This window comes from Eumetopias jubatus, unplaced genomic scaffold (genome assembly GCF_037043125.1).
Source record: "Eumetopias jubatus isolate StellerSeaLion01/CBP00866 unplaced genomic scaffold, mEumJub1_p1.0 scaffold_3, whole genome shotgun sequence".
Lineage (NCBI taxonomy): Eukaryota > Metazoa > Chordata > Mammalia > Carnivora > Otariidae > Eumetopias > Eumetopias jubatus.
Window position 1 is genome coordinate 28,364,232 of NW_028274809.1, and position 15,739 is coordinate 28,379,970.

Consider the following 15,739-nt stretch of genomic DNA (forward strand, 5'->3'; position numbering starts at 1 on the left):
TCCCTCTGACCTTCTTCCCTCTCATGCTCTCTCTCTACCATTTTTTCTCTCTCTCTCTCTCTCCATAAATAAATAAAAATCTTTAAAAAATAAAAAAACAAAAAAAACTTAAACTTCAAAAAAAAAAAAGTTGAGAGAGAAAAACAGAAATGAAAAATGTTGGTATCTCAACAAGAAATTCCACTTGGTTTTCATCTTGTCCACTCAAAAAATGAGCCAAGTACATTGCTGTCATTTGTTCCTGAAAGTCTAAAGATAGAAGGTTGGCCCAATTTTCCCTTGAGGGATGTAGGATCAAGCTATACGGGAGGGGAAGGAAGTTCTTGGGGCCAGAAGCAGGCAGCGGCTGGAGCCCTGGGCTTTGACTCTTGCCACACTGACAGCTACATGCTTTCAAGGAGAAGTGAAGCAACATGACAGACTTCATGAGGAGCAGCAGGGAGGCTGATGTCATATAAAAAATTAGAACTTAGCCATTCTAAAAATGCAAGCCATAGAGAAGCCATACTGAGAAGTTATAAAATTGGGAAGTTTTAATCAGTTTAGCCTCTTCTTTTTGGGGGGTTCATATTGGCTCAAGACAAGCATTTGCATGCATTTAGACCATAGGGAAGGGTGACCGCTATGTGAGTTTGGTGATTTGAGTGTGAGATATGTATCCCTCATAAATGTTAAACACCTCATGAGCTTGCAATGTCAAATCCATTACACTACTTTCCACAAGTCTGAAAAGGCTGCCCACGGTAAAGGCTGACTGTTCAGTTCATGTTATAGTTGATTGGACTCTGACATCACACACAAAAAAATCACAAATCATAACTTTTATGGAACACAACAAAACAGACCAAAGGATTTAATGGACAACTTCTCATTCTGTGGAATTTATGAAAGTGGTTTAAAGAAAGGAAAGAGAGAGCATAATGGAAACACTGCAGAAGTTAAGACGATACCTTAAAAGGGAGAGAAAAAGTTTTAATCTAACTTAGAACATTTTTTTATTAAGCACAATATTAAATTCTTTACTTTTAAAAACACATTTGTAATTTTTCAAATATTCTTTTTTTAGCAAAAAAAAGTGAAAAAGAATAGGTTCAGATGAAGAAAAACGCTATTAAAAGTGAAAATAAGATGATACACTGCAATAGAAAATTTTTTGGCTTCCTCAGTGATCATCTAATTGAATTTAACCTCAGCCTGACTGTGTGGCCACTTAATTTCATGATTCCACATTCAAATTTTATTTATTGTTTGCATAGAACATCTAAATTTCAAACATTATAAAAAAATATGTTCGAATTCTATGTTCCAGGAAACTGTTTTTGTCAAAACAGATCTACCAATTCTGGTTATTTCTTAGGTTCAGTTCACATATTTTATCTATCTTTCTATCCGTCTATGTATCTACCCACCTACCTATCCGTCCATCCATCCATCTATCACGTAACCATTTATTAAGTGCCTACGTATGTGTCAAGGATTGTTCTAATTTCAGAAGATAAAACAATAAACAGATCAACACTATCCCTGTTTTTCTGAAGCATATTCTGGAAGGAGATGCAAAATTAATAACATAACTTTGGTTCAGTCAGTGCTATGAATTAAAAACAAGAATGATGCTGTATAATGGAGTAGAGCTCCTTCTGATAGGGTGATTCAAAAGGCCTGATGTAGCTCCCTTTACTGTTCTGCTGCCTTGGCTATCTTTAAAAAGTATCTGTCTTTGATCAGAACTTTCACATTTTCTCATTTCCAGGTCTTTATCTTTTGCTTCCTTTACAATCTCCCAATCAAGCAATTTCCTGAATGATGTTCTATACACATTGATCAATGGTGCTTGAGTTGAGGGGCACCTAGGTGGCTCAGTCGTTAAGCATCTGCCTTTGGCTCAGGTCATGATCCCAGGGTCCTGGGATAGAGCCCCGCATTGGGCTCCCTGCTCCGCGGGAAGCCTGCTTCTCCCTCTCCCACTCCCCCTGCTTGCGTTCCCTCTCTCACTGTGTCTCTCTCTGTCAAAAAAATAAATAAAAAATCTTTAAAAAAAAAATGGTGCTTGAGTTGGAATTCTGTTTTAGATAATAATTATAACAAACATCTTATATCAGATACCATGTCTTAATGAAATTACTTTTCTCATCATCTTGGAAGACTCTAGCTCACAAAACTAGCACAGAGGCAACCACAGAGGAAAAAGAATTAAAACCACTCTGGGATTTAAGGATTTGGCATCACCAGTCTTAGTACCATATTATTATATAATTTAGGACACATAAATACAGGGGAAAATGTTTGAGATTTAGATGTTATTTTAAGTCTAAGTGCTAATTTAAGTAAATTTAATGTAAATTTGAATGTCACTTAATATATACATTTACCTTGAGAGCTATCTTCATAAAATATCAGTATAAATAAGTGACTCTGAGAGGGAGGCAATCTCTAGTCTAATAATAAGTAGATATGGGTACTCATGTGGCTCCATTACTACTCTCCTTTGAAATGAAGTTTTGGACTAACTAATAGTAGTCAAAATGTTTTAGCAATTAAACCTTTCCTTCAAATAAAAACTTATGCAGCAGCCCACTGCATAAAACAGAGATGCTTTGAAGTCATGGAGGGTAAAAAGGATCTTCTCATCTTGGTCTATGTAGTTTCATCTTGTTTTAGATATTTTAGAAGCTTCATAAAACCATACCTCAGCCTTACCCTCCTCCGGTGGTCCTACTGTAGTATTGTAAAATCACAGGTTGACCATAAAGAGTAAAGTTAGTTCTAAAAATTAGAGACCCATCATGACATAGGATGCCTAGCTTTGCTACAGACATACTGTGTATCTTACCAACCAGAAACCTTGATGCCCCTAGGAATCCATCTGTGTTGACTGCTCAGACATGAAGCTCTAGGCTATGCTTCCAGTTCCCTCACTACCCATCATAGAATGCTGGAATTCAATACCCACCACCTATGTTTCATCCTTTAAGGAACCAAGAAGTACCTCCATATGATTTTGGCAGAATTGTTCTCAACTCTCATGGGACTCTAAGCCAATACTGAATGAGTACAACTCTCTTTCAGGAAAATTGCAAAGCCTATGAAAGTCTTCCATTACAACAAAGAAGAGTGTCTATTTATGAAACTTTAGAAGAGCTACCTCCCCCTGAGATGGAATTGCTACAGGAAACAAAAGAAATATTTTAAAAATATATCTAATTTATAGTCCAAAAAAATGCTCTAGAAGAAGAGTAAGGCATTGTGGGAAAGGACCAGTCTAAAACAGAAGAGCTACAATAAAAAAGAAAATATGTTTACTGAATTAAATATTGCCAGGGGGCAGAAACTTAAAAGATCAAATTGATGGAGATGAAGTGAAATTTTGAAACCAGGTGAACTCACTGAGATAAATCTACATAACTGCTACAAACGTAAATCTAAATGTGACTATATTGGGGCGCCCTGGGTGGCTCAGACGGTTAGGCGTCTGCCTTCAGCTCAGGTCATGGTCCTGGGGTCCTGGGATCGAGCCCCGCATCGGGCTCCTGCTTGGCGGGGAGCCTGCTTCTCCCTCTCCCACTCCCCCCTGCTTGTGTTCCCTCTCTCGCTGGTGTCTCTCTCTGTCAAATAAATAAATAAAATCTTTAAAAATAAATAAATAAATAAATATGACTATATTTGTTTTCTTTTAAAGAGGTAATAATCTATATAATCTTAAATGGTTAGGAGTAAAATCCCAAATTACATCTAAAAAGACTGGGGAAAATGATTAGCAGAAAGATTCAAATTCTGTATCTTTCATAAAGTAGGGTTAAAATATCGATCTTTTATTGACTCTAATTGTTGAATATAATTTTAACTTTAAGGCAACATTCAGTAGAACTAGTAATGGCATTAAAACTCATAAGGAAAGGGAGAAATAGCTTTTCTACGTTTTTAAATTTTGCTTGAAGCCAGTTGAAGATTTTTAACTGTGTAAAGGTATTACATTGACTATTCTAAACAATTTTTTGGAGAATAGATCTTGTAAATTAAATATTTTGAATATAATATGTATGATCAGAACAAGGCAAACACAAAACAAAATAACCTACTGGGTCAGACTGCATGCTTATTGTGTGCAGAGACTTCAACACATATCTCTGTATTTCAATTATATTTACTGTCAATGGGATAATCAAAAAATATTTGCTGAATTGAGATCACCTGATACAAATATAATAAAACTGGAAGTGTACTATCTTTTCCTGATTATTTTCAGAGAATACAGAATATGAAAATATTCTACAGGAAAGTTTGGCAACGGTGACATGACTACATGATAAAATCAGGATAAATCACATCATTGGAAGAAAGTATGAAATTGGATTCACTCTAAACTACTCTAGCAAAAGATCACGCAAAGCAGCTATAATGTTTTTTGATCATTGTTTTTCTTAATGGAATTTAGAGAAATGAGTCAGAAATCAAAATGATAATGCTAAAATCAGACTGTCAGTGCTAAGGGAAAAACTGTCTATTAATCAAATATACTTAGGTATTTATTTCATTAAATAGTAGCTGCATTTAAGTAATGGAGAGATCCTCTTTTTTTAAAAGATTTTATTCATTTATTTGAGAGAGAGAGAGAGCACACGTGCATGCACACTCATGAGTGGGGGAAGGGGCAAGGGCAGAGGCAGAGAATCTCAAGCAGACTCTGAACTGAGCCTGAAGCCTGATGCGGGGCTCGAGGAAGGACTCACTGGGGGGCTCAACCTCACAACCCTGAGATCATGACCTGAGTGGAAACCAAGAGTTGGACCCTTAGCCGACTGAGCTACCCAGGCACCCCAGTAGCGGGGAGATATTCTTTAGACAATATTACTATAGTTATAGACACCCTAGACCAGAGAATTTTTTTTTAATGGAGTTGCAAACAAAGAATCAGAAGGTAGACCAAGTGCGGAACCATAATTCCATAAAGACTGGTTATTAGCGTTTTATATTGTGATTAAGTGTGTGTGGATATATCGCATGTAAAATGTTTTTCAAAGCAAGCTTCCATGGGAAGCCTACTTGCTTTCTTGTTGGTTCTTAAACCATCTGATGAAAAGAACACTTCAAGTAATGATGCTTCTACTGTAGTCATCATTCCAACGCTAAAGTTCTTGTGAACAAATCAATAAATTTGTATAGGAAGGGAAGAAATTCATATGCATACAGAAGCTCACTGGACTTTTTTTTTTCATTCTGTTTTTCATAGAAAGGTATGAAAACTAGTTTCTCAGGTTTAAGTGAGACAAACTCCTGACTTTAAAGAGGAACAGACTGAGTGATAGAGGATGTGAAGAACAAAGGCAAAAGGAAATGTAGATAAAATTAAACTTCTTTAGGGTGCCTGGGTGGCTCTGTTGGTTAAGCGACTGCCTTCGGCTCAGGTCATGATCCTGGAGTCCCAGGATCGAGTCCCGCATCGGGCTTCCTGCTCAGCAGGGAGTCTGCTTCTCCCTCTGACCCTCTTCCCTCTCGTGCTCTCTCTCTCTCTATCTCATTCTCTCTCTCAAATAAATAAATAAAATCTTTAAAAAAAAAATTAAACTTCTTTATAACTTGCAGCCCACTGACAAATACTTGAGGCAGGCAGAATATGACATTCCTCCAGGAACTCCCAACTGTCTTAATGTTAATGCCTTGCTAAAGGGAAAACACAACCTTAGTTTGACAATAGCTAGGCCCCCCAGGATCCTGTAAGTCTTCTTTAGCATATGAAAATCCTTTTGGAAACTTCCTTTGTCTTTACCTCCTCCAACTCCAAAGTATATAATCAATTGCAACGCACAATCCCAGAACAGCTCTGCCTAGGGGTCCTGTCGCTGAGCTTTAATAAAGGCACGTTTTTGCACCTGAAAAATGTCTCAAGAATTCCTTCTTGACCATTCACTCAGGAACCCCACTTCAAATCACATCAATAGAGACCAAGTCAGAGTTCTGGGGGAGTGGCTATCAAACCAGTAAGTACATAGAGAAAAAAAGAATTTATTATATATGACCAGTGGTGTAGAAATCCAAAATATAAAATGTAACTCAGACAAATGTCTACATTCATTGTTGAATTTTCTATCAACACCTTTGCCAATTTCTAGTAATTAGGTTGGTGATGTAGGAAAGATGTTAGGGTTCGAAACCGACGGCCAAGAAAGAATTCTTGAAAAAGAATTCTTGAATTCAAGAAAGAATTCTTGAGTCTTTGGTGCAAAAAGGTGATTTAATTAAAGCCCGGGGGACAGGACCCCTGGGCAGAAAGAGCTGCACCGGGGTCATGAGGAGCGGCCCATTGTATACTTTCAAGCTGGGAGGGGGTTAGGGATAGCGTAAGTCTCTAAGGAATTCTGGAAGCAAGGTTTCCAGGACCTTGAGCGGGCTAGCTATTGTTGGGAAAAGGTCATTTATTACCGTCTAATAAAACCTTAGTCATGAGACCCTTCAGATGTATATCAGTGGACCATATGCTTGGGGGATGACTGCCAACACGTATCTTGGGGGGTTCAGAGATAAAGGAAATTCCCAAAGGAATTTTTATACAACAAAGTAGACTTAGAGGATCCTGGAGGATGAGGGGCTTAGGCTAGGATTGCCTTTTGCCCTTAGCAAAGTATTAACACTGAGCAGTTGAGTCCCTGGGGGAATGTCGCTCTGCCTGTTTCAAGGACTTGTCAATGGGCTGTAGGTAGTAAGGAAATTTAATAATTTTTCTTCTGCCTTTGTTTCCCACATCATTGGTACACAGATATAATTTTGATTTGAAGGCAAACTATCAAAAACTATTCAGGAAATTTCCAAAGTACCCTAAAAAATAAAATATCCTTTTTAGGTTTTTAGTAACTGCTAGTCAAAGGGAGAGCTTTAAAACAGACAAGCTGCCTTCAGAAATAGAACTTTATTCACAATAATAATTTCATAATAAATGAAATGTTATAGTAAATAGACCCTTTATCTTCTAAAAGGTTACTCATTAACTAGCAGGAAATGCATTATTCCCTACTCCACATTTTCAAATGTTAAAAAAAATAATATTAAAGCCAAACAAGCAAAGAAACATTCTTATTTTGGAGGAGAAAAAAAAAGCCCTTCAAATTTAATCCTGAGCCACTCAGTTAATTTTTTTCTTATGCTGAGCCCCTTATAATGTGGATATAAAAATAACAATGGAGATCTGCAATTGTTGATCATGAGGCTTCTTAATTGTAACCACATATGAGTTTCAATTTCTCTTAAATTTGAACAAGCAACATCCTTTCCCCATGTCATGTTGAGTTAGTGCCTAGTCCAGTGTAGTGCTGAGAAGGCATTTTTGGAATGTGAGCTAAATATCCTTTTTTTAAAAATTACTTATGCAGAAAGCAATTTGAATTATTTCCTTCCAAAAGACATGGTAAGTCTACATAATTAGTTTGTAATTTGTATCATTAAATGCAGTCAAGATGATCTTTTAAATTCATTTCTGGTATTCTCATCATACAACCTAAAAATACAAATCAACAATTCATCACTATAGCTTAGAAATTTAAAAATCAAAATATTTAGGATAAAATTATTGCTAAATCAGGACATTGACATAAGACATGAGCGTAGCAGTTCTCAATGTGTTCTCTTATATTTCCACCAAAGAATTCTCTCAACAATCTGACCTAAGAACACTAACCATAAGTTAAAGATGAAAAGTTTGTTACCACTGGGAGGATTTTAGACTTGATCTTAATAACTTTCCCAATGAACAATGGAAGAGAAAGAAAGAGGTATAAAGGTAAGATAGGGAGAGATTTCAGGAAAATGGCTGAAAGTATGCTAATGATAAGTGATACAGGAAAATGTTGGGGTTCGGAGCAAACAGTCAAGATTTGAGACATCTTCTGTGCAAAAAGGTGGTTTTATGAAAGCATGGGGACAGGACCCGTGGGCAGAAAGAGCGGCACTGCGGTTGTGACAGGTGTCTGATTGTACACTTTCAAGTTCGGAGGGGGTTAAGGCTAGCATAAGTCCCTAAGGAATTTTGGAAACATGGTTTCCAGGACCCTGAGGGGGCTAGCTATTGTTAAGAAAAGGTCATTTATTACTGTTTAGTAAAAACTCAGTCCTGAGACTCTTCAGATGAGTATCAGTGGGCCATATGCTTGGAGGATGATTGCTAATGTGTATCTTATGGAGTAGAGATAAAGGAAGTTTCCAAAGGAATTTTTATATGTTAAAGAAGACTTACAGGATCTTGGAGTCAGCATAATGTTAAGCTAAGATTGCCTTTTGCCCTTAGGAAAGTGTCAACATCAAGGCAGCTGAGTTCCTAAAGGAATGTCACTCTGCCTGTTTCAACGACTTGTCAATGGGCTGTAAGTAGTAAGGAAATTTAATTTTTTCTTTTGCCTTTGTTTCCATCAGTAGGTTTAACAGAAATCCATAATCCAGTTTAAAGGGAAAGGAAACAAAAATACCTTACCCCAGCCTATCAAGATGAAGCCCCACAGGTATTTGGTGTCCGAAAAGAACGCCACAAAGATTAGACTATGCAGGTAGAGACCTTCCACCAAGATCCAATAGTAATTTGTAGCCAAGAAGTAAATGAACATCACAACAGCAATCTTGCACCCAATCTGTTACAAATAAACCAGAATTGCATCATTTTAGAACTCTTAATTATACTACATGCAACAGACCATGAAAAAGTAGTTCTGTATTTCTTTTTTATGATCTGTTTCCTGTATGTAGGAAAGCCAAGAGTGTTGAATGAGACCAGAACAAAGTTATTTTAAGACAACATCTCTAAGACTATGGGCTCAGTTCTGTTTTTAAAATAAGATATTTTTCCTTTAGAAGTTACCAAAAAAAATCACTTTAATTTGATTTTTCCTATTTATGAAAATAATACTTGATCATCAGAGAAAATTAGAAAATACAGAAAAGCATAAAGAAGAAAATAGTAGCCATTATTCTACCATGATTTTATTTTATTCTCATCTTTCTTACGCCCCAAAAGTCAATGGCTAAAATAATAAGCATTTACTACATCTTATGAACCTATGCATTGGCTCAGTGATTCTGCTGATCTGGGCCAGCCTCCGCTAATCTTGGCTAGGCTCATTCACAGAGCTCTACCTTTCACTGGCACACCGTCACTTCCATTTCATTCTGTGGGATAAAACAAGTCACCAAAACCAGCACAGAATGAGAATCAGCAGGGACTACAAAGTTACAGGGCAAAGCCCAAAGCCACAGAAAGGGCATTAACTCATACTATCAAGACATATAATCTCTTATACTTAATTCCCAGATATAGCACATCAGTGATCTAATTAACTGAATTACTGAGTGATTCTATTTAGTAAATAACACCAGGACATTTCAGAGCAGAATCAAGTACCCTGGAATCTTATATTGGAACAAGTCTGAATCTAAAGTAAAGAAGGTAAATGTTGTGGGCTTTAAAATAACACACTTCTGGTTTTGCAAGTGGGCTCTTTACTTTTGAACATGGTAAGCCATGAAAGCTAGTATGAGCTCCACATCAAATGCACTCCAGTCATGTGATTTTTGAAGTTTCCATGCCAGAATGTTCTTATGGAAAGAGCTCAAGACTTTTAATAGTCTAAGATGATGAGTAATTAGGCGTAAAGCTTAAGGACAGAATTGAGGTAGTAAATATCATCATATAAATTAGTCATCTATCTTGGTTAATTCAGAGATTACATAAGCCAAAACAAGTTAAGATTTAGTGGCCTGTAAGATTTTAGTTGTCTGTAATGTTATAGGAATCAGTAATGAGAGAAAATGGTGAAAATACTTACATATTTTGATTTGTCCACAGAAGGCATTTCTATGGAATTTTGTAGGTCATCCTGCATCAACAGGGACTGCAGCTCCTTCACTCCTATGTGAGCATGGACCACTTTGTCCTTGACAAAGATGCTTACAGCTCTCAGCATGAAAGATACAAACAAGTGCATGTGGATATAGTTCCTAGTGCAATGCAATCGTCTATGGAGAGAAAATATTCAGTATTTAGATTTGGATGAAATTAGACATAGGTAAAGAAAATACATAAATGTAACAAAAAAGAAGAAAGTATAGTAAGCCTGAACAAAGACAGAAACCCATTACTATCTATTTCCAATTGAAACAACTGGGATCAAAAACTAAAATGTAACTCTTTGAGAAATAATTTCAAATTTAACCTGATCTACTACTGTATTTATCCCGATTTTGCAGAGTTAACAATTGTGCTATATTAAACTAAAGCATTATACTAAAATATATATTAAAGTAATAATTAATAAGTAATAAGTAATGACTACTGGAGAACCATTTTGAAAAGGGATAAATATTATTTAAAAATGGAGCTTTCAGGGGCACCTGGGTAGCTCAGTCAGTTAAGCATCTGCCGTCAGCTCAGGTCATGATCCCAGGGTCCTGGGATCGAGTCCCACATTGGACTCCCTGGTTAGTGGGGACTCTGCTTCTCCCTCTCGCCCTGTTCCTGTGCTCTCTCCCTCTCTCTCTCTCACTTGCCCACGCTCTCTCAAATAAATAAATAAAACCTTTGAAAAAAAAAAGTGGAGCTTTCACATTTTCAACACATACTCTACAAGAAAAAGTAAATATTTTGGTAACACTACACAACTTTATGTCCTAGTAATGTTAAAGAGTAAACAAGCTTACTTTAACATAAAAATCTTGGGTTTATAAAAGAATCTTAGACACAAGTTAAACCATAACATACATAGGAGTAGATATAGTATTACTAATTTCCTGTACAAAAAGCTAACTCCAAAAGATAACTTTTCTTAAAAACACTCTTAAGAAAGGATTGTAGAATCTGGCCCAGCTCTACCATTGCTTGACTGTAAGACAGGGCAGCTTTCCTGTACAATGATCACCCTATTACTACTTCTCTTCCAGGAAGGACAAAGTACATAAGTGTAAGAGAGTAAAAAATTTTTAATCCAATAATATATTTTTACATTTCATAATATAGTAGGCATAGGCCAACTGAGAATGAGCTAAATTTAGACATTTTGGAAATGTTATTTTGTCAGTATGGTGAGGGCATGTATACATGTCCATTGTGCCCAGACAGTCCTCCTCATTAATCAATTCCTTTTGGGGAGTGTCTTCACAGGTGAGTGGGATTTGACCATATAGGGTTATCAGGTATCTGTGGAAATTATTGACTGTGAATAGTGCTATCACAGTATATAAGTAGGTATTGATTTTTAGAAGACTCAACACTATTTATTATCTTAATAAAAAAGTATTTTGTTTTGTGAAACAGAAGAGTTTCTGAAATTTTTGTGTAACATTCTGCTATATAGTATAGTAATTATATAAAAAGTATTATAGAAAGAATTTGTTAAACAGAGTGATAAATTACTATGTAAATTGAAGAATTACTACTTAGTGATTTGTATCCTCCTGAAACGTTATGTAGCTTTTTTTCTCATAAATACTCAGCTATTATTCTGAACAACCAGAGCTACACTTAGTATAATGGAATGAACTCCGGATAGGAATTGGAAGATGACGGTTCTGTTTCCAGCCATACCACCTATGACTTTGTGACCTTGGACACTGAACTTCAGTTTCTCGGTCTGTAAAATAGGATAATACTGCCAAGCCAATTTCACAAGGCTGTCTTGAGGAACCCCTCCATAATTCCACAAATCTGTGTTTCCCTTCTACTTTAAAAACTTCATTAGCTCCCTATTCTCTACCATTACACGATAAAATTCAAAGCCTTTGACAAAGACGGGCAAAACCAGTGCCACAAAATCTAGTTTCTTCCTAGTCATTCCTATATGGCCACTCCATCCTATGCACCAAATGCTGCATTCATATGGGACTCTTCTGTGTTCCCAGAGTCTATACTGCTCCTTCCTAACTCTCAGTTTTGCACATTCTGTTCCCATCATCTGGAATATACTGAATTCCTTCTCATCATTGCAACATCAGTTCACATGTCAGTGTTTTCTGGGAAGTCTCTCTCTCTTATCTAGTCAGTTTTAGCCTCCTTGTTGTTCCCAAAACCCTTTATAAAAGCCTGTACTATAGTATTAACAATATTTTATTTGATAATCATTTAACGAGTCAGTCTCTCATATATACTGCTTTTCTTTTTTTTTTTTAAAGATTTTACTTATTTATTTGAGAGAGAGAGAGAGCATGAGAGAGGGGAGGTCAGTGGGAGAAGCAGACTCCCTGCTGAGCAGGGAGCCTGATGTGGGACTTGATCCCAGGACTCCAGGATCATGACCTGAGCTGAAGGCAGTCGCTTAACCAACTGAGCCACCCAGGCGCCCTATACTGCTTTTCTAGTCTGTAACATATCTTAATTTGTCCTCCATGAATACTAAAAAGAGTCTATCATATATGGTAGAGAAAAAGCTTGTTGTGTCAATGGACTAGTGAATCAATAAAGAAAAAGTTTTGGATATATAAACTATACTGTCATAAGATGAGTAATTGCTTTAGAAGAAGTAGTTGGAATATTAAACTAGTCATTTATTTATTAATTCAACAAATATTTATTAAGCATCACTATATATCAGGTACATTACAACCACTAAGAATGCTACAATGAGCAAAAAATAAATAAATAAATAACTATTCTCATGTGGCTTTACATTCTAGAGGGAGAGATAAAAAATAAAAAGAAATAAACAAAATAAAAAGATAAGTAAAACATCAGATAGTACATTAGATAGTGATAAATCCAAAGAGAAAAACAGCGAAAAGAGGTAGAAGAAGTTTCAAAGAAGAGGGGATTGTAAGATGATAGGAAACAAAATATAAAACATTGTTTTTTAAATATGTCATCTACCCTCCTTCCTTTTCCCATGTATAATTTAGCACTAAATTCCTAAAATTGTATTGTCTTAATTAATATACCTCAAGATCTTCCCTTTCTATCCAATCGTCAAAGCCACTGCCCTTGGCCAGGCCACCATCTTCCTGTCCTGAGTTACTCTAACAGCCTCTTCCAAATGGGCTTCCTATTGTGCTTCCCACCAACTCACACTCCACCTCACAAGTGACTTTCATGTCATTCTTCTGCTTAAAATCCTTCAATGGCTCCTCATCACTCTTAGGGTAAAGTTCAAATTTCTTCATATAACCCACAGGTCTCAAAACATTCTCAACCCTGCTTACCTCTCCAGTCTCACTGCCCATCACTTAGCTGCACCAAAACTCTGCAGTCTCAAACATTCCATGCTTTTGATCTAAACTTAGGTTTGGAATTCTGTCCCCCAGTATTCTCTTTTGGTTAAATCTTATTTAGAGTCATGCATCTTTTGAGATTTCACTTCATTCCCATACTCTGCCTTCCCAATTACCATACACCACCTGAATCACACCATTTCTCACACTGTACACTGTTTTCTCAGATATGTGTATCACAAACCAGCTGCAAGCATCCTGAGTACACATTTCCCATACATGTTGTGCACTGTGTTTTGTTTTGTCTTTAAAGATTTTATTTATTTATTTGACAGAGAGAGATACAGCAAGAGAAGGAACACAAGCAGGGCGAGTGGGAGAGGGAGAAGCAGGCTTCCTTGCGAGCAGGGAGCCAGATGCGGGGCCCGATCCCAGGACCCTGGGATCATGACCGGAACCGAAGGCAGACGCTTAATGACTGAGCCACCCAGGCGCCCCATGTTGTGTACTGTTTTATCTCAATATTGGTGCTCAAAATTTTGTACTGATTTACATTAAATTGAATTGAATTGGTCAAAAGTTTCAGTGGAAAAAATAAACCATAACAGAAGCAATAAATACAACTTCTTTAGATACAATATCAGATCATTTGGGAGATTATTTAAAATGAATTTCTGTCCAATGGCACCAAAATCATTTGGGAAGAATGAAGTCTTTGCATCATGAATGAAAATCTTTGTAGCTCATTCTGCTCTACTCTGCAGCCTTTTGCAAACAAATACACTGTAGTGCAGATCTAGAGGCTTAATGGTTTCATACTGCTTTGATATTTTTGAACATTTTTTTAGTTTTTAAACAATAAAAACCCTGAATTTCCTCATGAAAAATAAATTTTCAAAGCCAAATAATATTATAACACTAGGCTGAATTCAAAAACTTGTGCTGGGAAAAGTATTTGGGCCAGAAATTGTGAGACCTCTGTGTCTTCTATGTGTAGGACACAGAACCTGTCCCTTCATGGAGAAAGGGATTGGGAATCACTCACCTGAAGTAACCAATGATGAGAATAGCCCCAGCCAAGGAACCAAAGGAGACAGAATATCCAATTGTGTACATGACATAGAGGCGTTCAAAGAATTCTTGCTGAAGGGGAAGAGATTTAATTAGAAAAATAGCTTTTTTTAACAAGTAGATGTAGATAAACCTAAAAATAATGCTTCTTCCTGTTTAGAGACGGGCAGTGTGTTATCACATTTATATAACATAGATTATTCATCTGGCCTTTCTTTTATTTCCTAAATTCCAGTCAGAGGGTTTGGTTTTTTTTTTTTAAGATTTTATTTATTTTTTTGAGACAGCGAGATTGGTGGGGGGGCATGAGCAGGATGAAGGCACAGGGAGAAGCAGGTTCCCCGCTGAACAGGGAGCCCAATGAGGGGCTTGATCCCAGGACCCTGAGATCATGATCTGAGCTGAAGGCAGACGCTTAACCAAATGAGCCACCCAGACACCCCTCAAGTCAGAGTTAAAGATGTAATAATAATAATAATATTCAGCATTTCTTGCTTAAGTGAGGTCAAATTAAATGTTGCAATATTTATTTAGTGAATTTTTGCACTGTCCATTTTAATTAATTGAAATTGTATACCTAATGTGATAGTTGAAGTAAACAAAACATGTGTTACAGGGCTATTGTAAGAGGAAACTAGTAAAAACAATATGTCATTTTTCGAATATTATTTCTAGTTTTCCTTAAGTTTTTTATTGAGCTGTAATTTACATGAAATAAAATATACAGGTCTCAAGTGAGCACTTTGATGGGCTTTGACAAGCCATGTTTGCTGTGCACCTTGCCAGCCAAAAAACCACCCAGCATTCACTCCCAGGTAACTAACTACTGTTCCAATTTCTGTCATCACAAACTGGCAGCATCTGTTCATGTACTTCATGTACTTTTTGACTGTTCTTAAACTTCTTAGAATTAGATAGTATATAATTAGTATATACTCTTTTTGGCAACATACTGTTTTTGATATTCACCATTATTGTTACATGAATCAATGGTCCATTCCTTTGTAATTTTTAAAAATAATTATAAATTCACAAGAACTGGAAAAGATAGTAAAAAAGTACCATTTATCCTTCACCCAGTATTCTCCAATGGTTACATCTTAACATAATTATACTAAAATATCAAAGGCAGAAATTTGACATGGTGCACTTTGTGTGTTTATAGTTCTGTGTCATTTTATCACATATGTAAATTTTTGTAACCAGCACTGCAGTCAAGATACAGAACCATTGTATACCACCTTGAAGACCTGCCTTGTGCTGTCCTTTAAAGTCACCCATAGACCCCTCTTCCCCAGCATCCCTGACACCTAGCAACCATTAATGTTTTCTACCTCTATAATTTTGTCACTTCATAAGTGTTATAGAAATGGAATCATACAGTATGTGACCTTTTGAGACTGGCTTTTTTCACTCACAATAATGACCTCAAGATCCATTCAAGCTGTTGTATAGATCAAGTTTGTTCTTTTTTATTGCTGAATACTATTGCATGGTA

At 36.4% G+C, this 15,739-nt stretch overlaps 1 protein-coding gene across 1 annotated transcript in view; it reads right to left on the minus strand.

Moving 5' to 3' along the window:
• The window catches only part of PTH2R (parathyroid hormone 2 receptor), a 74,879-nt gene that overhangs the window by 26,468 nt on the left and 32,672 nt on the right, over positions 1–15,739 (minus strand). Inside the window, exons 5-7 of the mRNA XM_028112179.1 lie at positions 14,216–14,313; positions 9,804–9,993; positions 8,459–8,612 (exon numbers count right to left, since the gene is read on the minus strand). Of these exons, the coding sequence (XP_027967980.1) occupies positions 8,459–8,612; positions 9,804–9,993; positions 14,216–14,313 (442 nt within the window). The remainder of the gene's footprint in view (positions 1–8,458; positions 8,613–9,803; positions 9,994–14,215; positions 14,314–15,739) is intronic.